The 27214-nt window shown below is 31.8% G+C and overlaps 1 protein-coding gene across 11 annotated transcripts in view; it reads right to left on the bottom strand.

The window, feature by feature from the left end:
• LOC135133657 (TLD domain-containing protein 2) overlaps nucleotides 1-27214 on the bottom strand; it is a 213917-nt gene that overhangs the window by 57144 nt on the left and 129559 nt on the right. For 10 of the 11 annotated variants that reach the window (XM_064062119.1, XM_064062122.1, XM_064062120.1 and 7 more), the window contains one exon: nucleotides 14874-14947. In XM_064062119.1, the coding sequence (XP_063918189.1) occupies nucleotides 14874-14947 (74 nt within the window). Of the gene's footprint in view, nucleotides 1-14873; nucleotides 14948-15048; nucleotides 15192-27214 lie in introns of those variants that run through there. The other variant, XM_064062123.1, reaches the window with a different exon arrangement.

Below are 27214 nucleotides of genomic sequence, written 5' to 3'. Positions count from 1 at the left end.
CGAAATCCGATCGCACATTGCGATAACACAAAACACGAAGGTTACGTCAAATGCATACCTGTACCAATAAACACAAGTCAAATATTCCAAAATTTCCCGCACATGTCGGCCAATTGGTTAAGCACACATTTCTATTTGTTTCTGTGCTCCTTTCAATAGTCAATTTCATGCGCGATAAAATATTTTCTACCGGTCGTAAATTTCCACTAACGCTCCTCAAAGCTGCAATAAATAAATAGTTTTCCGACGTTTTATCGCCGTATACGGTTTCAAATGGTGGTGCTTCATAATAAATATGGCCACGGTAATATGTCAGTCCGAGGAAAGCGAATATTACAAAGAAACTCCACGACTTTCCCGGCGGATTTTTTGCATTCAGGTGACATTTTCACCTACTTGTTAGCTCGAGCATCTCAGTTATGTCTGAAATTTCAAATGCATAGCATGGAGGAATTTCTTATTCGGGATGTTGCACTGGAGATGAATGCACGAACGGGTCTACATTTCCGGAATACCTACCGGGTTTATGCGGACTCGTGTTTCTGTGGATGTAATATCAAGCGCTGCAGAAAATGGATAGTAAGCCAGCGCGGGAACAAAGAATTTTGGGCTTAAAAGGCGTAGATAATTCACGTTTGCAACTAGCTATTCGTCTGATAATTTATCCGCTGGCATTTAAATGTGGCTAAGGAGCCGTCACCCAAACAGTTGTAAACTGTTATTACACAGCCTTAAATACATTTGAATAATTAATAGTGAGGGGATCTACAAGGAAATATAATCCGAGACACTGGCGGAGCGAGTTTGTAATCCCTGACGGCGAATTTCTAGACCAAAACTACCCATTAACGTAATGATTGAGTTTTAAAACAAACTAACTAAATTAACATTTTGAGTCCCTAGGGCGTTCATGGGCCGTTTCGTGTGGCATTAAACGGAAGTAACGCAAGTAAATTAATTGAAATGGTATTTAAATGAGTGCTGCAATATTTACCCACATGATTTGACGAAATTATCGCCGAGTCTGATTTGTGTGTTCTGTGTCATAAATTCACACGGATGACTTAACGCAACAATGATAATGAATCGAGCTTAAAAATATTTTTCTAGAATTATGCAGTAAGTAATTTCAATTACTATAATAGAAATTTGCTCAATGGGGAATGGTGTAATCACGCGGTTCTCGACTGACATAATAGTAATCATGAGGGCTTATCGATTTGTTTGTAAATGATAATGCAGACTTACGTAAACAAGGAAACTACATCTCACTTTCCCGCAGTTTTCTTATCACTTTGAGAACTTACATTTTATTGTTTTAGTTTAATTTTAGAATTCAGAAAACGTATTGTATAATTTCACTTAAACTGATAAACGTAACATTACACAACTTAATAATATAATATAGTAAATATTACAGCATTGTCCCTATTTTTGATTAGAATGGGATTAATTGGTCATTTCAATGACGGTCCATCATTTTTACTTCCTTCTCCAAAATTTATCCTAATTTTTTTTTATTTTGTAAAATAAGATACTCCTGCACTTGTGATGAGTGATTCCGTGTTGAGTTTTCACCCTAGACATCCCGATTTTTCGAAAAAAAAAAAATCAAAATTATATAACAACACTTAAATTTGAAACTACAAAATTCATTCGCTTATCCTCTTTCAAGAAATTGATGACGTCATCTCAAAATTTTGCCTAATAAACCTACAGATTTCTACATATACATACTTGTGGTTTGTCAATGCATTCAGAGTTTTTAGAATTAAACATACAGGGTGACTCAAAATAATTAATGAATGAAATAGTTTATTTTATTAATTAAAATCAAGAACGACTCACTACATTTTCCAGAAAATGTTATGAAATTTGAAAAATCAAATCTTATAAGTTTTCGAAAAATCCGGATTTATTTGATTTCGACCAATTTTTCGGTTTTTCGTTTTCCTTCATTTTTTAATTTATCCATTTTTCAATGTTTCGGTTTCATAATTTTTTGATTTTTAAGCATAATTTTTTTATTTTTCTAATTGTAATTTTTCATTTTTCTATTTTTCAGTTTGTCAACTTTTAATTTTTCGTTTCCTCAATTTTTCAACTTCTTGATTTTTATGTCTCATTTTCCCCCCTTCTAACTTCATTTTCTCGATTTTATATCATAGTTTTTCGTTTTTCAATTCCTCGACTTTCCAATTTTTAAATTTTTAATTTTGGATTTCCAACTATCCGATTTTCCGATTTCTTTATTTTTTCATATTTCGTTTTTTCGATTTTGCACTTTTTCGATTTTTAAATTTCTCAGTTTTTAATCGTTCGAATTTTCAATTTTTCAAGTTCTTGGTCTCCAATTTTTAGATTTTTCAGTTTTACAATTTTGCATTTCTTTTTTTTTAATTCGAAAAATTGAAAAATCGAAAAACTGCAAATCTGAAGAAACGAAAAATTGGAAAAAAGAAAAAACGACAAATTATAGAATCGTCAAAATTGTAAAGTCGAAAAACTCGAACATTAAGATTTAAACACTGAAAAATTAATATTCTAAAATCGTTGAATTCAAAAAGTGAACAATTTTAAAATATTCAAAAATGTTCACATTTCATTTTGGTGATTCTGAACATACGGTTGAAGTTTTCGAATAAGTGAGGCCTAAAATAAGTTTTTCAAAAAAAAAAAAAAAATTAAGTTAAATTTTCAAAAGTCCTAGGAAAACTTTAAAATTTTCTGAAGGGAGTAGCTTTCAAAAATTGAGCATTTAGCAGCAAAATTGCCAAAACATCCACGAAAAATTCTTCGATACTACAGATACTGACGAATTGTTTTAAAAAACATAGCCTCCTTATAGTCCTAAGTCAAGATTTTTCGAAATTTTTGGTTTCAAAATCAAATTTTTAAAATACTCCAAAAATGTCCATTTCATTGTGGTGATTCTGGACAAATAAGTGAAATCTTTGAAAACGTGAGGCCAGAAATAAGTTCTTCAAGTCGAAGTCAACAAACGCATATCTAGGTAAATTTTCCAAAGTCCTCCGAAAAATTCAAAAATTTCTTGAAGTAGTTTTGAAATATTGACCATTTGGCAAAGTTGCCAAAAAATCCACAAAAAAAATATAGATATTGGCGACTTGTTTCAAAAAATATAGCCTCTTCATAGTCCCAGGCCAAAATTTTCGAAATTTTGGTTTCAAAACCTATTTTTGAAAAATTCTAAAAATGTCCATAGTTAAGTGAAATTTTTGAAACGGTGAGGCCAGAAACAAGTTCTTCAATTCGAAGTCAAAAAATACCTAGGTAAATTTTTAAGAGTGCTCTGAAAAAGGTGAGAAATTTAATTTTGCAATTTTTCTATTTTTTTTTTCATTGGAAAAGTTGAAAAATCTAAAAACTGAAGAAAAGAAAAATTGGAAAGAAGAAAAAACGAATGCAATCGAAAAATTGAAAAAATCAAAAAATGTAAAATCGGAAAATCATAGAATCGTTAAAAATATAAAGTCGAAAAACTGTAAGATTGAAAAATCTAAAAACTGAAAAATGAAATATCCAGAATTTAAAAAATTAAAATTCGAAAAATTGAATAATCGAATAAATGAAAAACTGAATAATTTTAAAAATATTCAAAAATGTCCATATTTCATTGTGGTGATTCTGGACAAATGGTTGAAATTTTCGTAGCAGTCAAGCCGAAAATAAGTTCTCCAAATCAAAGTCAACAAAAAACTCTCCAAAATTTTGGTTTCAAAATCAATTTTTTAAATATTCCAAAAATGTACTTATTTTATTTTCAGGATTCTGGACAAATGATTGAAATTTTCGAAGTGAGGCCAAAAGTAAGTTCTACAAATCAAAATCAACAACAAAACTTTAATGTAAATTTTCGAAAGTGATCGAAAAAAAGTTAAAAATTTCTAAAGGGAGTAGCTTTGAAAAATTGAGCATTTAGCAGCAAAATTGCCAAAAAATCCACGAGTTTTGAAAAATTGAGCATTTGGCAAAGTTGCCAAAAATACACAAAAAAATCCAGAACATAGTTTCTGACGCAGGTAAAAATTTTCGAAATTTTGGTTTCAAAATCAATGTTTTAAAATATACCAAAAATGTCCATATTTTATTTTGATAGTTCTGGACAAATGATCGAAATTTTCGAAGAAGTGAAGCCAAAAATAAGTTCTTCAAATCAAAGTCAACGAAAAAATATTAAGGCAAATTGCTCGAAAAAAAGTTAAAAATCTCTTAGGCACGAGTTTTGAAAAATTGAGCATTTGGCAGCAAAATTGCCGAAAAGTTCTTGGATATTATAGATATCGACGAACTGTTTTAAAAGACATAGCCTCCTTAAAATCCCAGGTCGAAATTTTCAAAATTTTGGTTTCAAGGTCAATTTTTTTTAATATTCCAAAAATGTCCATATTTTATTTTGATGATTCTGGACAAATGACCGCAATTTTCGAAAAAATGAGGCCAAAAAAACGTTCTTCCAATCAAAGTCAACAACAAAATATCGAGGTAAATTTTTGAAAGTGGTTGGAAAAAAGTTAAAAATTTCTGAAGAGAAGAGTTTTGAAAAATTGAGTATTTAGCAACAAAATTGTCAAAAAATTCACGAAAAATTCGTCGATATTATAGATATCGACGAACTGTTTTAAAAAACATAGTCTCCTTATAGTCCCAGGTCAAGATTTTCGAAATTTTTAGTTTCAAAACGAAATTTTTTAGATACTCCAAAAATGTCTGTGTAATTGTGGTGATTCTGGACAAATAGGTGAAATTTTTGAAAAAGTGAGACCAGAAATAAGTTCGTCAAGTCGAAGTCAACAAACTCATACGTACTTAAGTAAGTAAATTTTCGAAAGTACTCCGAAGAGTTCAAAAATTTCTTAAGGACGGAGTTTTGAAAAATTGAGCATTTGGCAAAGTTGCCAAAAAATTTACAAAAAAATCCTGAATATAGATATTGACGAACTGTTTCAAAAAATGTAGCCTCTTTATAGTCCTCCGTCAAAATTTTAGAAATTTTGGTTTCAAAATCAATTTTTTTAAATATTCCAAAAATGTCCATATTTAATTTTAGCGATTTTGGGTAAATGGTTAAAGTTTTGGAAGAAGTGAGGCCAAAAATAAGTTCTTCAAAACAAACTCAACAAAAAAATACTAAAGTAAATTTTCGAAAGTCCTTGTTAAAATGTCCATAATTTCTGAGTTTTGAAAAATTGGGCAGTTAGCAGCAAAATTGCCAAAAAATCCACGAAAAATTCGTCGATATTATAGATATCGACGAACTGTTTTAAAAAACATAGTCTCCTTATAGTCCCAAGTCAAAATTTTCGAAATTTTTGGTATCAAAATCAAATTTTTAAAATACTCCAAAAATGTCTATTTCATTGTGGTGATTCTGGACAAAAGGGTGAAGTTTTTGAAAAAGCCAGGCCAAAAATAAGTTCTTCAAGTCGAAGTCAACAAACACACATCTAGGTAAATTTTCGGAAGTACGCAGAAAACTTCAAAAATTTCTTAAGGAAGGAGTTTTGAAAAATTGAACATTTGGTAAAGTTGAAAAAAAATCCACAAAAAAAATCCTAGATATAGAAAATGATGAACTGTTTAAAAAAAATACAGCCTCTTTATAGTCCCAGCTCAAAATTTTCAAAATTTTGGAGTTAAAATCAATTTTTTTTAATTATTCCAAAAATGTCGATATTTCATTTTGAAGGTAAGGATTTTGAAAAATCGAGTATTTAGCAGCAAAACTATCAAAAAATCCACGAAAAATTCTTGGATATTATAGATATCGTCGAACTATTTTAAAAAACATAAGTCTTGTTATAGTCTCAGGTCTGGATTTTTGAAATTTTTAGTTTCAAAATAAAAATTTATATAATATTGAAAAACGTCCATATTTCATTTTCGAAAAACTGAAAAAATTAAAAATTGTAAATTCGAAAAATTATAAAATCTTCAAAATTGCAAAGTCGAAAAACTGAAAAATTAAATATCCAGAAAATGAAAAATTAAAATTCGAAAATTTCAATACATAATCGAATAAATGAAAAAGTTTTAAAATTCAATAACTGAAAAATTTTAAAATAGTTAAATTGAAAAAGTAAACAATTTTTAAAATTAAAATTAGTCTGATAATTAAATTGAAATCTAGGAAAGTTGCAAACCAACAATTGGAGACGCGAAAAATTGAAAAATCGAAAAATTGAAAACTTTAAAAATTGAAACGTCCAAAAGTTAGAAAATCGAAAAACTGAAAATTTAAAAATGATAATTCCAAGAGTTGCATGTAAAATTGAAAAAACAAAAAAAAAGAGAAAAATTGGAAACATTTAAATGGGAAATCTAAAAATTATAAAATCGAAACGTTGAAAAACCGAATAATTGTAGAAATAACAAAAAAAAAATTGGTCTAAAGAGTTTAGACAGTACTTCCCTCGCTGTCGGAAACTTGACGACTGCATGGCTATTGTGTTTTTTTCTCATTACATTTTTGTAGTGGGAATTTAAAATTGCGATGACGTCATCAACATTTTTGCAAGGACACGGATATCAGTTGGGATAGATGTAGTGTAATACTAAGAATAAAATTATTGTATTCCCAAATTTTCGGCAAAATGAATTGGGTCGTTTTGAATATTGATTTTTTATAATCAATAAAATAACGAAACAATTTACTCACGTATACGGCAACTGAAAATCGTTTATGTATAAACATTCTTAATTTAAGATGACAAGCGTAACAACATACGTGAGAGCCAAACAGAGAAACTGTAAACAAAACGACCATCGGTTTTATTGCTTCGACTTCCGCTTATTATATAAAACATTGGGTTTTATTTTAATTCTTGACGGTGAAATTCAGAATTGGTTGATTATAAACATGTCTATTTCACATTCGCGGAACCAAGTGAACAAATGCAGGTCTGTAATGTTAAAGTCGATGTAAATAAGCCTGCTACCCTTATGTTTCAACCGAGTTTTTCCTTTAACAAATTTTGTGTCTACCAAATTGGGTTGGTTGGGGTGTAATACTAATAATAAGTGTTGCCTTTAATTTAATCAATAAAATAAATTGACTTCATTAATTTTTTTTGAACCACCTCTTAAGAAAATCTAAAAAATATGAATGGAATGATAAATCACAAGTACAAACTCATCATATTTTTTGCATTTTAGATAGGATTTATTCAGCAAAATTTAAGGGTGACGTCATCAATTTTTTTAGGAGGGATGAACAAATACATTTTGAACAAAAGTTTACCATGCTTATAATAACTTTAAAATATTCCCAAGATTTCAAAGCATTCGGTTTTCTAATTCCTGATTAAATCGATAAAATAAATTCACGCCTTCATTAATTTTTTTGAGTCACCCTGCATATGCAAATCCAAAAATATGATTGGAATGATAAATCACAAGTACAGACTCATCATATTTTGTACATTTTAGATACGATTTATTCGGCAAACTTTTGAGCTGACGTCATCAGTTTTTTGTAGAAGATAACCAAATATATTTTGACTAAAAATTTATTATGCTCTTTATAACCTTAAAACATCTGCAAAATTTCAAAGCATTCGGTTTTGTGGTTCCTGATTAAATCAATAAAATAAATTTACGCATTCATTAATTTTTTTGAGTCACCCTGTATATGCAAATCGAAAAAATTTGAATGGAATGATAAATCACAAGAAGAGACTCACCATATTTTGTACATTTTAGATAGGATTTTTTCAGCAAAATTTTGTGGTGACATAAATTTTTTAGGGGGGACGACCAAATGCGTTTTGATCAAAAATTTACCATGCTTATGATAATTTTAAAATATCTTCAAGATTTCGAAGCATTCGGTTTTGTAGTTCCTGAGTAAATCAGTAAAATAAATTTACGCTTTCATTTATTTTCTTGAATCACCCTGTATATGCAAATCCAAAAAATATGAATGGAGTGATAGATCACAAGTACAGACTGATCATATTTTGTACATTTTAGATATGATTTATTCGGCAAATTTTCGAGCTGACGTCATCAAGTTTTTGGAGGGGATAAGCAAATATATTTTGACTAAACATTTATTATGCTCTTTATAACCTTAAAACATCTGCAAGATGTCAGAGCATTCCGTTTTGTAGTTCCTGATTAAATCAATAAAATATATTTACGCATTCATTAATTTTTTTGAGTCACTCTGTATATGCAAATCCAAAAAATATGAATGGAGTGATAAATGACAAGTACAGCCTCATCATATTTTGTACATTTTAGATATGATTTATTCGGCAAATTTTTGAGCTGACGTCATCAAGTTTTTGGAGGGGATAAGCAAATATATTTTGACTAAACATTTATTATGCTCTTTATAACCTTAAAACATGTGCAAGATTTCAAAGCATTCCGTTTTGTAGTTCCTGATTAAATCAATAAAATATATTTACGCATTCATTAATTTTTTTGAGTCACTCTGTATATGCAAATCCAAAAAATATGAATGGAGTGATAAATGACAAGTACAGGCTCATCATATTTTGTACATTTTAGATATGATTTATTCGGCAAACTTTCGAGCTGACGTCATCAAGTTTTTGGAGGGGATAAGCAAATATATTTTGACTAAACATTTATTATGCTCTTTATGACCTTAAAACATCTGCAAGATTTCAGAGCATTCGGTTTTGTAGTTCCTGATTAAATCAATAAAATATATTTACGCATTCATTAATTTTTTTGAGTCACCCTGTATATGCAAATCCAAAAAATATGAATGGAGTGATAGATCACAAGTACAGACTCATCATATTTTGTACATTTTAGATATGATTTATTCCACAAACTTTTGAGCTGACGTCATCAAGTGTTTGGAGGGGATAAGCAAATATTTTTTGACTAAAGATTTATGATGCTCTTTATAGCCTTAAAACATCTGCAACATTTCAAAGCATTCTGGTTAGCAGATTAAAAATTAAATTTCAAAATGTTGTTTTATAATTTTGATTTTTTTTTCAAAAATCTGGACGTTTCGGGTGAAAAGTCGATTCAGAGTTGTAAACTACATGTGTAGGACTATGTTATTTTATACAATTGAAAACCCATTTACTATGTACAATTTTGAAGTGACGTCATCGCATTAGTGGTGGGGATGATTAGACAAATTTTGGTTAGCGTTTTACCATCTACATGATATTCTTAATATAAGTACAAAATTTCACAACAATCGGTCGAGTACTTTCGGAGATTATCTGTCTAATAAAAATCCGGGACAACAGACGGACAGACGGACAGACGGACAGACGGACGGACAGACGGACAGACGGACAGACGGAAATGGGAGACCTATTTCTTCGTCTTCTAGGGGTCATGAAAGATCGAGAAAACGTAAAAGTAGAGAGTCGGCCGACGGACTCGATTACAATACTTCCTTTGCTTACGCTCGGGAAGTAAAAAGAAACGAAAAACTGCAAATTGAAAGTTTGAAGAAATGAAAAACGCAAGAAACAAAAAAAACTGAAAAATCGTGAAACTGAAAATTTTAAAGCTGAAAAACCGAAAAATTGCAAATCGAAAAATTTTAAACTCCAAATATGAAAACGTTTCACACTGAAAAAAGAAAAAGGCAAAAATGAAAACTCAAAAAGTTGCTTATCGTAAAATTGAAGAAACAAAAAAATTGAAAAATTGCAAAATTGAAAAACTGATGAAACGAAAAATTGAAACTCAGAAAATTGAAAACTCGAAAAACAAATCCAAAAATTGCAAAATCCAAAAATCGAAAAATTCAAAAACTGAATCAACCACAAAAATAAATAAATAAAAATTGAATTATTACTTCATAGAGGTTTTCAGAAAACAAAAAATTGCAAAAAAATGTATAATTTTTCAAAAAGACCGATTTGTTGGGTGCGCTTCTGTCGAAATAACTTTCCACCAACTTTTTAATATAATTTTTCAATTTAATAATGAGCAAAATAATTGTCCTCATCAATCTTGAGCACTCAAAATATTAACGTCACATCATTATACTCCCACGAGTGTTTTCAACAGTAGCTTATAAATTCCACTGAACATACGTTAATTTATTTTTAGCAAAAAAATACGATTTCTAAATAATAAAAACAAAATTTCTCTCAAGACTCCACCTACATACATCATGCCTAATTAGGCTTTTTCCTGACAAAAGCAGAGCAGCCGAACCCTAACAATATGTAAAAAAGGATGCAAATTTTATAACACGTTCCAGTCCCCCTTATCACGAATTCATGATCAAATGCTTAATTCCAAGCTAAACATTTGAACTCTCTGCTCTCTTCATTCTTTTATTTAATTACGGTGGCCATGGAAACATACAATTAAATCCCGCGATGACGCTGCTGGATTAAGCCCTCCATCCCAACCAGAAAGTACAATCCAATGCAGTAAACAACGCTTGAACGTCACTTAAAATCACTACAACTAATCGCAGCTTGCAAATCTGTGACACTCGACTGTTTACCGTTCACGAAAAACAGAATTTATGCACAATTAGACTATCTATTAACGAGTGACTGCTCGGCAATCGCCGATTATGAATTATTTATCATTGTGTTCGAACGACCGTAAGGACCCGGCCTGGGGGAATAACCCATGTTCGGATTGTAGGCAAGCGGCCAAGGGACGCCTTTTACAGCCCCGAAAATAAATAAAAAAGAATTAAGAAAAAACCAAAACTACATAAGCTATCACAAAATTAAATTTCCTTCTTGGGGCTAAGAAATACGATTTACAAGCTCCGAAATGGTGGAGAGAAAAGAAACACGATATAAACTGAACGACATTACACGAGTTTTTCTAAAGGGGCAATTACGCAGCTGTGGGCTGCCAAGCTGAACTTGGCGACAGATCAAATATACCGCGTTTACGACATGTTCGCTACCAAACAGAATTGTAAAAATTGGCGGCGTTTTCCCTTGATTCCGTGTTTGTTTTACGTGCGGAATTATATAACGTCGTAAATCACGTCTATCTGATTTATTATTTCTCAAGCTTGCTTGGCAACCTGAGGTTGTGTAGACGGTACATAATGGAGTTGCTCTACTTTCATGCAGGTCGGTTTTTTCAAATACGGATACAAAAAAGGCACTTTGCACGTAGTTTGCTTAACGAACTGATGATTTCGCCAATATTAAAATGGGTTTGAAAAAAGTGATATTTCAACTTTTTCGTATTATTTAAAGAGGTCTGAGCATTAAACTGCATACTTTTAAAATAGTTTCGAGCTTTTAATTTGGTGATATGATGGTATTTTTTCGTTATAATAGGAGCTAATTTATGCAAATTGCAATTGACCTTTTTTTAAATAAAGAAAGTTCTTGATCTCTAAACGATTTTAATTATACTATTTCGTAGTCAAGCAAGTCTATAATGTACCACAGGTCGGTAGATAGTTTTTTTTTTAATCTGGATAAAAGTTTGAAGATCTCTGAATTCGGAATAATACATATTTAAAATATTGCCAGTTAGAGCACTCTATTTTCCTATTTTAGAGCTAACAGTACATAGTTGAATTACAAAAAACAAAATACGAATCATTATTTTCCTCAAAATATCCAAAAATCAATAAAAAATGTATGTTTTTTTGAAAAAATTCCAAAATTGGGAAATTTTCATATACAGACGTGCAATATGTACGGAAACGGGAGAGAAAATTGAAAACCCGAAAAGTCGAAAAATCGGGTAATCGAAACATCAAAAAATATTAAAGTAGTCAGTCGTCCGATGGATTCAATTACAGTACTTCTTTACTATTATAATTGGAAGTAAAAACCGAAAAATCTAAAATTTAAAAAAAAGGAAAAATTTTTATATCGAAAAATTGAAAAATTCCCAAAAGTGAAATTATGGAAAATGACATCGAAAACTTGAAACATTAATAAATTAGAAAATAGGGAAGTCGAAACATGAAAGAATAGTAAAATAGAAAATTAAAAAATCAAAAAAACGAAACATCCAAAATTTAAAAAATCGAAAAGTCGAAAAGTGGAAAAATCGAAAAACCGTGAAATCGACAAATCGAAACATCAAAAAATTGAGAAATCGAATAGTCGAAAAGACAAGAAAAATAGAAAATCGAAATACGAAAAATTGAAAAACCGAAAAATCGAGCAATCGAAACATCAAAAAATATTAAACTAGCCAGTCGTCCGATGGACTCGATTACATTACTCGATTTTTACTTCCTTACTATTGTAATCGGAAGTAAAAATCGAAAAATTAAAAATCCAGAAATTGAAAAATTCCCAAAATTGAGATATCGAAAATTTGAAACATTAATAAATTAAAAAATAGGGAAGTCGAAACATGAAAGAATGGTAGAATAGAAAAATTGGAAAATCGAAAAAATGAAACATCGAGTAATCGAAACCTCAAAAAATCGAGAAGACGAAGAACCGAAAAAAATCGAAATAGCATAAAATATCTTTGGACTTTATGCTTGGGGAAAAAAAATTAAAATTGAAAAATTTTGAATTTAAAACAATCGGGAATTTGAACAATAAAAAAATCGAAATCTCGATAAATCCAGGAATCGAAATATTCAAAAATCAAACATTTGAAAAACCCAAAATTTTACATAGATAACATTCCTACCGTAGGTACAAAATTTGATGACAGGCGGTCTGGTAATTTCGCATATTATTATTTTAATAAAAATCGAAACAGACGGTGGACAGACAGACAGACAGGCAAAATGAGAGACCTATTTTTCGTACTGTAGGAGTCTTCAAACGTCGAGAAAATATAAAAGTAACCAGTCGCCCAATGGACTCGATTACAATACTTCCTTACTATTGTAATCGGAAGCAAAAATCGAAAAAAATACAAATAACAAAAAATCGAAAAATCAAGGAATTGAAAAATTGTCAAAATTGAAATGACGAGAAATTGAAATATCGAAAACTTGAAACATTAATAAATTAAAAAAAAGGGAAGTCGAAACATGAAAGAATGGCAGAACAGAAAAATTGAAAAATAAAAAAAAATCGATAAACTGAAAAATCCCAAAACTGAAATGGCTAAAAATTGAAAAATTGAAACACCATAACTCGAGAAATCGAAAAGTCGAGACGATGAAGAACCGAAGAATTGAGAAATCGAAGTAGCATAAAATATTTTTCGATTTTATGGTTAAAAAAAAAAATTGAAAAATTTAGAATTAAAAAAAATCGAAAAATCTGGAATCTGAACAATGGTAAAATCGATAAATCCAAACATTGAAAAATAAAAAATTTGACATCTGCGTAATATTCCCAAAGTATGTAGGTACAAAATTTGACAACAATCGGCCAGGTAATTTCGGCTATTGTCTATCTAATACAATCGACACAAACGGTGGACAAACAGGTAGACAAGCGAAAATGGGAGACCTATTTTTTCGTAGTGTAGACGTCATGAAACGTCCAGAAAATATAAAAGTAGCCAGTCGCCCAATAGACTCGATTAAACCACTTCCTTAGCTTACGTTCGGGAAATTGGTGTTATCGATCTGACCTTTTAATCCTTTAATTTAATCCTGGGTTTAGAAATTTAAAGAACCACACATTTGCTCAAAAATTCAAATACATTCATGTACAAACTAAATAAATGATTTAAACACCATAAAAGCTATTTTTTTCCCAGGAACTTGACAGGACACACATTTTAAAGACCACAACAATGAGAAAAATGTGACAATTTGACCCAAATTTTTAACTCTCTCAATAACGTATTCGGGTTTTTCATATTTTTAAGGAAACTTCCACGTATATAAAAATCATCCTTGCATATCATCACCGTCAAAACATTTTTTTCAATAAATATTTTATGAGTATACAGTCAAATTTTTAATTAGCGAACTCGACAACTACGTGAAACAGAATAACTTACACATTTTTTAATGAAGAAGACGAAACACAAAACACAAGTGACGTTCTTTATACAGTTTTTGTATGGAATACTGTTGATAGTGTTTTATGACTTTAAGCGTTGTTAAATTTTGTTGCGCCATTCAATTTTACAATAAAATAACCATTTCTTGATTTATGTACACGCATGTTACAGGACACTTAAAACACACTAAAAAGCAAATTTATTTCGTAAAATTGACGTTAGGTAAAAACTGTTCACTTACAGCTTTTCCAAAACCAATATTTTTTGTCAATATGGTACTGAACTCATTGGAAAAGCACACTGCACTGGATAGAAAATGTATTTAAACGTGCCGCAATATTTATTTCGCTTACAGCCAAACAGCTGCTATTTCCTAATAACCGCATGGCATAATTTATCAGTTTATTAAGAACATTTCACTTATCGCAATAATTAAATTTGACCGTAACTGATTTTTTAATTATACTCAAAATAATGACCACTTTTTTTTGTATCCATTACAATTTTGATAAAATTCGAATAATTTTAAAAATATGGCCACTAATAAAAATTCAGTATCAACACAGTATTGCGCAAAGAACTGAGTCAGAAGTAATTAATACAAATCAATATTTAAAAAAAAAAAAAATCGCATGTCATTTCCGACAAAACTGAGCACACTTAATGGCGCGAACGTGCCAACGACATTTCCAAAACTAGTACATTTATCAATCGAATTAAGCTGGATCACCCGGTATAATCCAACCACTTCTCTTCAACCTGGGGTGCCGTACGGCCTATTGTATTCTATAAATACCCACCACGAACAAAGACTTGTTTTCATGACAATATCACCACTACAATACCTACACCAAGAGTATGTACACCCAGCGAATTCCTTTCTGCTTCGCCGTCTGACACGCATTTGCATCGCTCATTAACACCCAACAGCCAGTGGCGCCGAGGAAATTAATTACCCGACACCCAACAAAACTCACCGTGTATGTCGTGGTATTTTCGGGCGGTCCAGTTTTCTTCTTCTCCGTTAAATTGTTGCTCGAGCCGTCGAGATCTGCAACGAGAAAAACACTGTTTACTCACTCGATCAATCATCCGAGCTGAGGCGGTTTAACAGGTAACAATTTTTCGGTTGAGTGTTTCAAGGATGATAACCTTTCGCGTTGACGAAGTAGACCACTACGTAGTCGTGCTCTTCGTCGATCTTGTTTATGTATATTCCCGGTGCATCGTAGTAATCGTCGACGAAATTCATGTTAGTTTGGCCGCATCAGCTGCCACATGACGACTGCTGATCACCATATTTTTCTAGATAACAAAAACATTCATGTCCTTGACGCCTCGATGCGTTCGTTACGCTTCGTAGCAGGATTGCGTTTCTCCTGCTAGTCCTGCAACCGCCGACGCGACCACGCTGCGGTTTGATTGGTTGCAGGAATTAAGATAAAAATAAGTTACACGACACTTGTACTTGATACACGTGATGGTAAATAGAAACATCATTAGTGGATATTGTTGGTTGCATAACGTTGCGAATGTAAAAAAATATCTATATTTGGTTGGCGTCAAGTGAAACGTGGAGGTAATAATAAACGGTTGAATGCTTGCTTACAATTGACTTCAATTATGTTTTATTTATTCTTCAGCGATTCATTAAAAGCGCCATACATTTGTAGCAATCGTTGTTTGTCTGATGGTATAGCGCTAACAAGATAGGGTCCCTACACATTGCGTTAATTGGTACAAATAAGCCACACGGGGGACATCCGCCGCAAAAAAGTCATCTATATCTAAATATATAACATCACCTAACAACATACAGTGACTCTATTTCTAAACACAATCCCATCTTGGTTCTATGAACATCTTCAATTACTTTGACACTATATTTCTCGAATGTTTGATGATCTTTTACTACTTTATTATCAACTTAAAAAGTGTAACTAAAATTGACACGTCAATTTATTGTTGCATGTTATGAACAATTAACGGGGCAATGAACTCGGGTTTATAATTTTTGGTCTGTGTATGGTCAGGGAGTTAGTCGTTCGCTGATTAGCTGAAAATTAAACTAATTTTTTTCCGTAAAATATATATTGTAACAGTGCAAAATTGGCAAAATTTACGAATATTGAAATTCTGATGCAACGTTGCAAAGTCATTCCAATTTTAATAATATTCTTGTGGTAGGTAAACAATAAGAGCACCGAATCTTGGTACACAGCGTGTTTTTAAAAAAATCAAAGTGTTTTTTCAAGTTTTTAAATAGTCGTATCGTAATTTTTCTACATAGAACAGTCTTTACTTTATTATTGTATTATCTGTGTTTTTTAGTTCATTTCTATTTTTGAAGTTCATAGTGTAATAAAATACAGGATGTTCTGTTTGAAGAAAAAAATATGTATGATAATGATATCCTGTATACGCAAATCCAAAAAATATTAATGGAATGATAAATCACAAGTACAGACTCATCATATTTTGTACATTTTAGACAGGATTTTTTCAGAAAAATTTTGGGGTGAGGTTATCAGTTTTTAGGGGGGATGAGCAAATACATTTTGATCAAAAATTCTCAAACAGAATTTTCTAGTCTTATTTTCGTCCAAAAATTCATAAAATACATGATGAGCGATCATATTTTTCGACTACGTTTATTCTGTAACATGGAAGGAAGTAAAAACATATTTGCAAGAAACTATCAAAAAATTGATGTCATTAGAGAGAAGATCTACTGTACTTTTTATTCTGGATTATTTTTTTGAATTTATTTAAAACGCTTAAAAGTCTTCATCTGGTAATCTTACATAAAAGTGAAACGTTACGTCAACGTACTAAGTATGGTACTTTTCGAAAAATGCTAAAATTTGTATTTAGTTTCTTATTTAATCTCTATAACCTAAAGTAAAGATATGGTGTGGATTGTTAAAACATAGACGGAAAAACATACTATAAATACATGCTTAACTTCGATTGTTTATGTTTATACCGGGTGTCTGGAAAATGGTGAGTCTGGGAAGGAAAAATAGTAAAAAAATCCTTCTCACATTTTGGTGGAATGATAATGATTTTAAAATTGGTTCTTTTGCTACGTTTAACAACTAAGCAACACATTCATTATCACAATAAGTAGTATGTATTTTTATTCATTAGAAGAATTTGTAAAATTTAAATTTCGATAGTTCCGGTTTACTTTTCTGACTTTATTGACGACGTATCAAAAATTACTGAGTGATTCTTCTCATGAATGAAATTACTATTACTATTAAAACTTTTAGTTGATATTTTTCTAACCCCGCCCACCCGCCCTCTCTTTTCTTAGAAGGTATCTCATTTACCAAAATCAGTCTTATCTCAGCCGGTATTAGCCCCGCCCACCCACCCCCTCTTTTCTTGGAAGTTATGTCATTTGCCAAATCAGTCTTATTTTAGCAGGTACTAGCCCTAGAAGATAATTAGCCCCGTCCATCCACCCTGTCTCCTTGTCAGTGATTGATTTTATCAGATCTGAATGGAATGAATGATCTTATACTGAACAGAAATAAAATTAGTCGTTAGAATTAGAAGAGGGGGTGGATGGGGCTAGTATTCTTGCTAAGATAAGACTGATTCTGGTCAATGAAATAATACCTTCCAAGAAAATTGAGGGCGGTTGGGCGGGGCTAATACTTGTTAAGATAAGACTAATTTTGGTAGATAATATACGTTCCAAGAAAATAGAGGGCGGGTGGGCGGGGCTAGTATTTGGTAAGATAAGACTGTCTTTGGCACTTCTGACATTTTCGACCAATTAGTTGAAGCCATTTTCTTGTAGATTTCGATATCCAGAAGTCAGTTTCCGCTTAGTTTCTTCGGAAATTTCTACCGTTTTTCCAAAATCGTTGATTGAAATATAGCAGTTTTTACAGTTTCGTCAAAATAGCTCGATATAAAAATTTTGTAGCGCTTTTTTTACTTTTTTCGCCTCCTAGATTCTATGACTAGTTTCCACCCCCACTCGAAAGAAGATCATAATTAGCCCCGCCCACCCACCCTGTCTCCTTGTCAGTGATTGATTTTATCAGATCTGAATGGAATGACTGATCTTATACTGAACAGAAATAAAATTAGTCGTTAGAATTAGAAGAGGGGGTGGACAGGGCAAGTATTCTTGCTAAGATAAGACTGATTTTGGTCAATGAAATAATACCTTCCAAGGAAATTGAGGGCGGGTGGGCGGGGCTAATACTTGCAAGATAAGACTAATTTTGGAAGATAATATACCTTCCAAGAAAATAGAGGGCGGGTGGGCGGGGCTAGTATTTGGTAAGATAAGACTGTCTTTGGCACTTCTGACATTTTCGACCAATTAGTTGAAGCCATTTTCTTGTAGATTTCGATATCCAGAAGTCAGTTTCGGCTTAGTTTCTTCGGAAATTTCTACCGTTTTTCCAAAATCGTTGATTGAAATACATATAGCAGTTTTTATAGTTTCGTCAAAATAGCTCGATATAAAAATTTTCTAACGCTTTTTTTACTTTTTTCACCTCCCAGATTCTATTATTAGTTTCCACTCCCACTCGACAGAAGATCATAATTGGCCCCGCCCACCCACCCTGTTTCCTTTTCAGTGGTTGATTTTATCAGATCTGACTAAAGATTCGCAAAAAATTTTGAGATGTAAATCACAATGTGCTAATTCGAATAATATAAGAAAGAGATTTTGTGTGTGATTTCGTTTGAATTTCGCGCGTTTCTCAGTCTTTGACAGTTGAAACTTAGGTTAGAGTTACATTCGTTGCCTTGCCAAGCACGTTGTAATTTATACATTTATATTTGTCATTAATAATGCAAAAAGTAAGTAACTTATTATGACACTTGTTGATTATTCATTGTTTACTTATTAATTGTCACTATAACACACCGACCAGTCGTCTGATACTGGACCAAGAAAAACCTCCAATTTTTAGGTTAGGTTTTCTACATTTGATAATTTCAGTTCACTCGTTCATTTTCACTTAACTGTAAATCATAGGAGAAATCATAGTAGCCTAAACCGAAAGTCTGTTAATGGTGTGATTCCTTGAAATCATAGAACTTTCCATACAATTTATTTTAGCAAATGTCATATGACAAATCATGTAGTGTAAACACACTTTTAGAGGGTATCTCATTTGCCAAAATCAGTCTTATCTTAGCGGGTACTAGCCCCGCCCACCCACCCTCTCTTTTTTTGGAAGGTATGTCATTTGCCAAAATCAGTTTTATCTTAGCAGGTACTAGGCCCGCCCACCCACCCTCTCTTTTCTTAGAAGGTATGTCATCTGCCAAAATTAGTCTTATCTTAGCAAGTACTGATAACTATTTTTTAAAAAAATGATCAAAATATGGAAATATTACGAGCTTACTTATATGCACAAATTTTTTTCGTAATCTACATTATAAAGATTTTTTTTTAAATAATTTTTTGGGACTCTCGAAACTCCCGTACATAACGTACTGAAGAGTTAATCCGTCATTTTACCAGACACCCAATATACATTGAAAGAGTTCGACGATTAAGCATGTGTAAAATTCGCGGCGGAAGTGAGTTTTCCCGTTTGAAAATGTTATAAGCAATATTTCGGCAACACGTATATAAATTCAGAACTGTATTCTCAAATTGTCGAGAAAATTGTGTGTGGCGTCCTTGGTTTGATCAATAAAAAAAAAATCTGCCGAGAATCGAACCCGCGACCTTCCATGTGCAAACCACAACGTCGCTCTATTCCGTCCATTAATCAATTTAAGTATTATGTGAATAAAGAACAAGAGTGATTAAATAATAAATATAATAAAATACTAAAACAAACTTGAGCTGGATTCATAAATTACAAGTAGAGGAATCTACTTATTATTTTAAACAATTACAAGTTAAATGCATATAAAATTTGATTTGAAACCTATTTGTTCGTACTCTTGTGGTCATGAAACGTCGCGAAAACATGAAAGTAGTCATTCGCCATTGTCTTGGGAAAGCATGCTATGCGTATGTTTCAAGTAAATTTAACAAAACTGAAAACAAAAAAAGCTTAACTTTTTCCTGCAGTCTTTTATAAGCAAGCAATAGCCCCTCCCACCCACCCCCTCTTCATTCCAATGACTACTCTTAATATTGTCAGTCATTTACTAAAATCAGTCTTATTTTAGCAGATACTAGCCCCGCCCACCCACCCTGTTCTCATTCTAACGATTTTATTTCTGTTCAGTATAAATCGACCTTTTATTTCGACTAGATAAAATGAATCACTGAAATAGAGGCGGGGTGGGTGGGCGGGGTTAATGATATGTTCTTTTGAAGAATGGGGACTAATAGAATGTAGGTTGTTAAAAAAAGAAAAACGTTTGTTTGTGGCATCAAGAAAAAGAAAACAAATTTAACCTGTATAAACAATTCTAAAAAATATAAATGCATTGATAAACCACAAGATTTTGCATTAGATTGGAATAATCGGGCAAAATTGTGAGATGACGTCACCAATTTTTAGATGTCTATGATAAAAAATTACGACGGATTCATAAGCCACAAGTACAGGAGCATCTTATTTTAAAAAATAAAAAAAAATTACTAAGCAAAATTTTGAGGTGACGTCATCGTCCGTAACGTACGTTGTAAAGAAAAACTGACTAAATACTTTTAAAAATTAACTAAAAATAAGCGGTTGGCCTCCTCTCTATAAACACTTGTTTAATAATATTTTGAAATGACCTCATTAGTAATTTGGTGGTTACAAATATGCACAATTAACACTAATTTGCGTTACTATGTTGCCAAAATTTCAAATGCATCAATTTTTGTTGGATCTTAAAATACATCAAAAATTAAAATGACAACTCAGAAAGTAAAACAGGAAGTTCAACTCCATTTTCATAATCTACGAACCAAGAACACACTCATTAAAAATGAAGTCATATCAATACGTTCCGAAGAAATCTCTTTAGAAGCAAAAATGTGGGAATGTTGATAAGTCGACTGTGTCGAGGTCGCCGCTAAGTATTTTACAATTTAGAGGTTATTGTAATCGTATTGTTGTTCTATGATAAGAAAAACAGATATTTTTTTGTATTCGTCAAATCATTAACTGTATTGTTTAAATGGTAAACTGCAACACAACCAAAAATAATTAGGCAACACATAATACACGTACACGAAATAAATACTCCCCAGACTGTATTTATTTATACAATTTCCTCAGCTTGATGAGAAATTTACGACCTATATTAACCTCATTCTTGCCACTCAATGAATTTTAAAAACTGGTTTATTTTAAAGAACAGTAGCGCGACAGAATAAAGTCGAAATTTAGAACCACAACAACCGGGATTACGAGTATGATAAATTTATAACCACAAGAAATAAACATTTGGCAACAAGATTGCACAAATTAGTGGCCAACGCAAATTGTTTCGTTTACTGTTTTGCTAAATTTTGGCAGAATTCGTTGGAGCTTTCTTGACAAAAGCGCGATTAGTATTAAAATTTAACTAAATTAGGCATTTTTTAATGCTTGTAAAAACACCACCGACCGCCTTTTACTCGCAATTAATAAAATTCAAAGGCGTTTTATAATTCCTTCGCTAACAAACTTGTTTACTGTTGCTCTTAGACGCACCCTCCACAACATCTGCAAACATCAGGTAAAACTGACACTTTGTGATTATTTATTCACCTTTGTAATAATATCTCGTGTAAACAGAAACGCTTTAAACCTAATAAATATTAAATTACTGTCTGCTTGAGGATCAAAGTTTTTATTTGAGCAAATTGCGTAATTTGAGTAATTCCAATTTACACCTATATTATTTAGGGCACACAGTTCTTTTCCATTATTGGATTTTAGCAACAAAATAGTTTTGTTTATTATTTTGTTAGTGTTTATTTAATAATAAACACCATACATTATCTATCCAAAGTAAATATAAGTCAATTCAAAACAAATTTACTTTGCCATTTACTGCACTTATTATCTACAGTCGGTTCTATTTTTAGAAACGGAACTATATTGAAGTAATTGGGACCGACTATATCTACATTTCAAAAATTAATAAGTACGAAAATATTTAGATCTCTCGTCTCAATAAATCTTGCAACAAAAAGTGATATTTTCCAAAGTATCAAATTATCTCGGCGCGATATTAAAATTGAAAACTTGAAAAAATTTATTAATATTAATTAGTCGATAAATCATCACGTAATCCATTAATAGCACAATAATAATACCCTCTCTCTTACATCACGCACTAAATGAAAAAGTTCCTCTCTATCGACAAGCCAAGTCTTAATTTCCTGTTTTGTCCGGAAGTATCGTGTTCCCATATGCTGTTCCTTTGATTACAATTATATAAAGTATCATGAAATTCAAACACAAATTCTTCGCAGGAAAGTTAAAACAGTTTTAAGCCCAGCCTATTCAATGCCAAAACCGAACCAATCCACCTTTCTATCCATCTACAATAATTATGACCATTCATAAAGCAACAATTTGACATTTAAGGAAATATTAGTATAGGCCGTCACGATTTCGTACATGCCCTAATTACATTATCAATTTATTTGTGCAAACAAGTGTACCAGCGAACGAAAATAGAAGGTAAATTTTCAACCTACCCAGTCTGCTTTAACAAATTTTATTAATTAAAGCTAACAAACCACAAAGAAAGTTCAAACCACACACAACACAATGTAGTTTCGGAACAACGTAAAAAAACTTGTAATGATGATAACAATGTGTGTTTCCGGCTCTTTAAAAAACATTCGCGCATGAACATTCCGAGCCCAGAATCACACGAACATCTAGCCGATTAAAATTATATTCCTCCGCATTTTACGCCAGTTATTAAACATCGAACTTTTATTTTCCTTTGCTTCATTAAAATTAATTTTTATCGCGATCGTGAAGTAGGGTAATTAAGGTTCAGCATTTGAATTTTACTGTTTTTCATCAAATAAATCGCGCGGGAAGGTTAATAAATCGCTTTAATTGGCTCTAATTCGTGCCGTAGCATTGAGATAATGTCGCTTACATGTAATCTTAAAATTGCCAAACCGCGTATTAAAAAAGAATTACGCCGGCCCAAATAATGCACTTGTGTTTACCCTTCCTCTTCTTTCAAGTAAAAATTGTTATCTTAAATTTTCTGCTGCTTGTTCAAAAAATATTTGCACATGATTGTCAGTCATGGAATTTTAGATCGGCCTGGGTAATATACACATAAAGAAATAACTCATCGTTCGCAAATAAGCGAACTTGGCCCGAAATCTTAAATTTAGACGTGTTATTCGCACGTTATTAATTGGAGAGAAACAATCTGAGGATGATGCACGCGTCACGGACTCGTTTTTTGGAAAAATAAACGCGACACGACGTCGCGTTGAAATATTAATTTAAAATTTCGCGATTATGCGAATGTTACCGTTGGACGTGCTCTAGAATTTTAACACACGTTAATGAGGCTCGATGTGAAAGCTCCACAGGGTAATTTTAAAAATTAAGTGTGCCTGTGCCAACAAAAGTTTCTTCGTAATTCATTTTTAAACATTATGGAAATGCGCGAAGTTGGTTGCCTACGTTACGGATGTTCCAGACATAAAAACGGAAAATTACGCGAATTAAGGGTGCTTGACACAGTGTTACAACGTGTCGGAAAATTTTTATGTTATGACGATTTCATGTATAATAAATAATTGGCTGGAGAAAAAGAAACTTTCCGGATGCACTCATTTCGAAAAGAAAAACAAAAACTTGGAAGTACAGACAGACACCAAATTTCGTCCGGCTTTACTTAAATTATATACAGGGTGATTTTTTAATCTAACCATATTTTTGTCTTTTTACTTTTTTTGTTGTGTCATAGTGCATTAATAAATTACAACACTGAAATTTTCTTCTTAAAAAATTGTTTAAACTGAATTTCAATCAACATTTTATTATTTTTTTGGCAAATTAAATCCACTTGTTTTGTTCTACAGCAATTTTTTCCATATTATTTATTAGTACAAGCTAATAAAAGCTTTTTATTTTCCCACTTACAACATACACTCTATTATGTCAGTTTTAATTATATTACACATTACATTGTTAGACTAATTATATTGCGTGTTTTCGGCGTCTAGACTACATTGTTATCGAAAACAAAGAGGAAACACCAGTGAACCAAATTTTCATTTTCTAGCCGCTCTAGCTAAATCTATGACGCAATGAAAAAAAATGGCCCCACAGTTGTTTAAATAGAACGCCAAAACTTTTTTTTTCTGATGGCGCCATCAAGTTTTTTACTTTAAAAACATGTGCAAAATTTCAGGGCCATTGCTTTTGCAGTTTCTGAGTTAAATTGTAATTGTATAGTACAATTCTGAATTTATTTAAAATCCTACGTGGATAGCACTAAAAGCACACACTTTAATATGATTTACTTAGCAAAATATTGTGATGACGTCAGCAAATTTTTGGTGGGGATGGCCAGACAAGTTTTGATTAGCGTTTTACCGTGTACACGCATATCCCTAAAAAATGTCGAAGATCAAATTCAAGTGTCGGAAGTATTTTGAAATAAATTCAAATAAGTTAAACACATTACTATAAAAATATTTCTACTACAGATAAGAGTTTTTCAAATATGTTAAATTAAATTGCCATATAAAATATTGTGCAAATTAAGAAAAATGTGAAGTTTACAAACGTTATTTAAAAGTACTTTATGAGTCAATATATTTTTACGGAATAACTTACATTATGCTAATAAAATATTTTTATGTGTATGTAAACATCATAAAATTAGCGACTGGTTCATTTTTCAGCGTGGCAGTTTTTCTTTAAATTGTGTCCGCAATTTTTCTTTTAATAGTACATTATTATTAGTAATTATGGCTTCTGAAGATGACGTTTGTGGAACGAGCCGTAAGCGAGTGAACCAAGTCATCCATCCACGTGAATATGTCCATAACTGGCGTTATAACACTATATTTTTTCTACTCTACAGAATCACCAGAATCACGTAAAACTTTAAAATAGAAAAAAAAAAACATAAAAAAAAACAATCAAATGCCATGGCATACCACCTCGTCGACTGCTAGGATAGAATAATAATAATATAATAAATAATAATAATCTGAACTCAAGAATGTGGCAAATATTGTACAGAAATTTTCGTAAAATGATTATAATAAACATCAAGGCAGATTCATAGGCCACAAGTACAAGAGTGGTTATTTTATAAAATTTGCATCGTATGTACTATGCAAAATTTTCAGACGACGTCATCAAACTGTTGGTGGAGACGAGCAGACAAATTTTGGATGGGATTTTACCATCTACACATTCCTAACATGTAGATAAAATTTGATAACAATCGGGGCGGTAGTTTCGGAGATTATTGCTTTAATAAAAATCAACACAGATGACAGCCATTTGTGGAAAAATAGGGTGAACTGTTGTTAATTTAAATCACAAATACAAGAATATGTTATTTTATAAAATTTAGATAGCATTTACTACGCAAAAATTTTAGCGCGACGTGATCAAACTGTTGGTGTAAACAAGCAGACAAATTTTTGTTGGCGTTTTAGCATGTACACGATAATTTTAACATACATATAAATTTTGATAACAATCGGTCCGGTAGTTTTGGAGATTATGTCTGTCTATAAAAAGCGCGCTACCACTAGATCCCCGCTGTGGTTATCTAGCTTCGTATTATGTGTTGCGTCTAAAGAACAAAACGGATTAAACAATCAAAAATATATTTATAATAAACAAAACTAAGGTAAATTCATAAACCACAAGTATAGCAGTACATATGTTATTTTATAAAATTTAAATAGCCTTCAAATTGTTTAATCATCCCCGGATGATTAAACAATTTTTGGTTTGCATTTTACCGCGTAGGATACTCCTAAAGTATACATAAAATTCGACTACAATCGATACAGTAGTTTTGGAGATTATCTGCCTAATAAAAATTTACACAGGCGACAGACAGATGGAAACGGGGAACCTATTTTTTCGCACGCTAGGGTCACGAAACGTCGAGAAAACTTGAAAGTAGCTGTTCGCCAGATGGATCCTGTTACAGTTTATGCTCGGGAAATAAAAATTGTAATAATGAGAATTTTATTAAACAAGAGTAGAAAAATAAATTATTTTTCGTTTCTGTTTATTTTTATACATAACACGACGATCTTTGAACTGATTGAAACTTCCTTCAAAACTACTACTTGTTTGTATCTGAAAAAAATTACTTTTAAAGAATCGATTTTATCTTGTTTAAAAACACCATAAAATTAATTTTAGTTCTTCCAGTGTCCTCGAAAATGAGGATAATCTATCATGGAATTATATTTTCACTTCCCGGGCGTAAGTCAAGGAAATAATGTAATAGAGTCAATCGGGCTACTGCTTACTTTCATGTTTTCTCGACGTTTCATGACCTTTAGTGTATGTACGAAAAAACAGGTCTCCCGTTTCCGTCTCTCCGAAACTACTACTACTCGATCGATTGTTGTCACATTTTCTATGTAGTGTAAGAATTTCGTGTAGATGGTAAAATACTAGCCAAAATGTGTCTAATCATTCCCACGAACAATATGATAAACTCCTATCATCATTTTGAGTAGTTTAGGTAATCGAAATTTTATGAAATAATATACTCCTGTATTCGTCGTTTATGAATCCGCCTCGAATTTTATAATAATTATTTTACGATCATTAAATGCTTCGAACTCGAGTGATGATTGATCTCGAACTAGCCCTCTGTGAATTCGAATCCCATCTTCAAGTTGTTTTTTTTTTGACATTGTACTTGTGTTATATACTTTTCACTTATAGGAGTTCACCATAAAATAAATAAAATTTTATAATTTTTCGAAAAAACTGGATTTGTTCGATTGTATTTAAAGGGTGGGGAAGTTCTGTCTAAATAATCTTCGACTATTTTTTAGGATAAGGCTGATTTTGACAGATGACATACCCTATAAGAAATTAAAGGGGTGGTGGGCGGAGCTAGTACTTGCCAAGATAAGACTGATTTTGCCAAATGACAGACCCTCTAAGAAAATAAAGGGCGGGTGGGCAGGGCTGGTACTTCCTAAGATAAGACTGATTTTGGCAGATGACATACCTTCAAAGAAAATAACTTTTAGTACTTGCCAAGATAAGGCTGATTTTGGCAGATCACATATTTTCTAAGAAAAGAGAGGGTGGGTGGGCGGGGCTAGTAATTGCCAAGATAAGACTGATTTTGGCAGATGACATATATTCTAAGAAAAGAGAGGGTGGATGGGCGGGGCTAGTAATTGCCAAGATAA

The sequence above is a fragment of the Zophobas morio genome, unplaced genomic scaffold (genome assembly GCF_036711695.1).
Source record: "Zophobas morio isolate AGI-343-1 ecotype UQ-CSIRO unplaced genomic scaffold, CSIRO_AGI_Zmor_V1 ptg000022l, whole genome shotgun sequence".
NCBI lineage: Eukaryota > Metazoa > Arthropoda > Insecta > Coleoptera > Tenebrionidae > Zophobas > Zophobas morio.
This window is presented reverse-complemented; position numbering and strand designations above follow the sequence as displayed.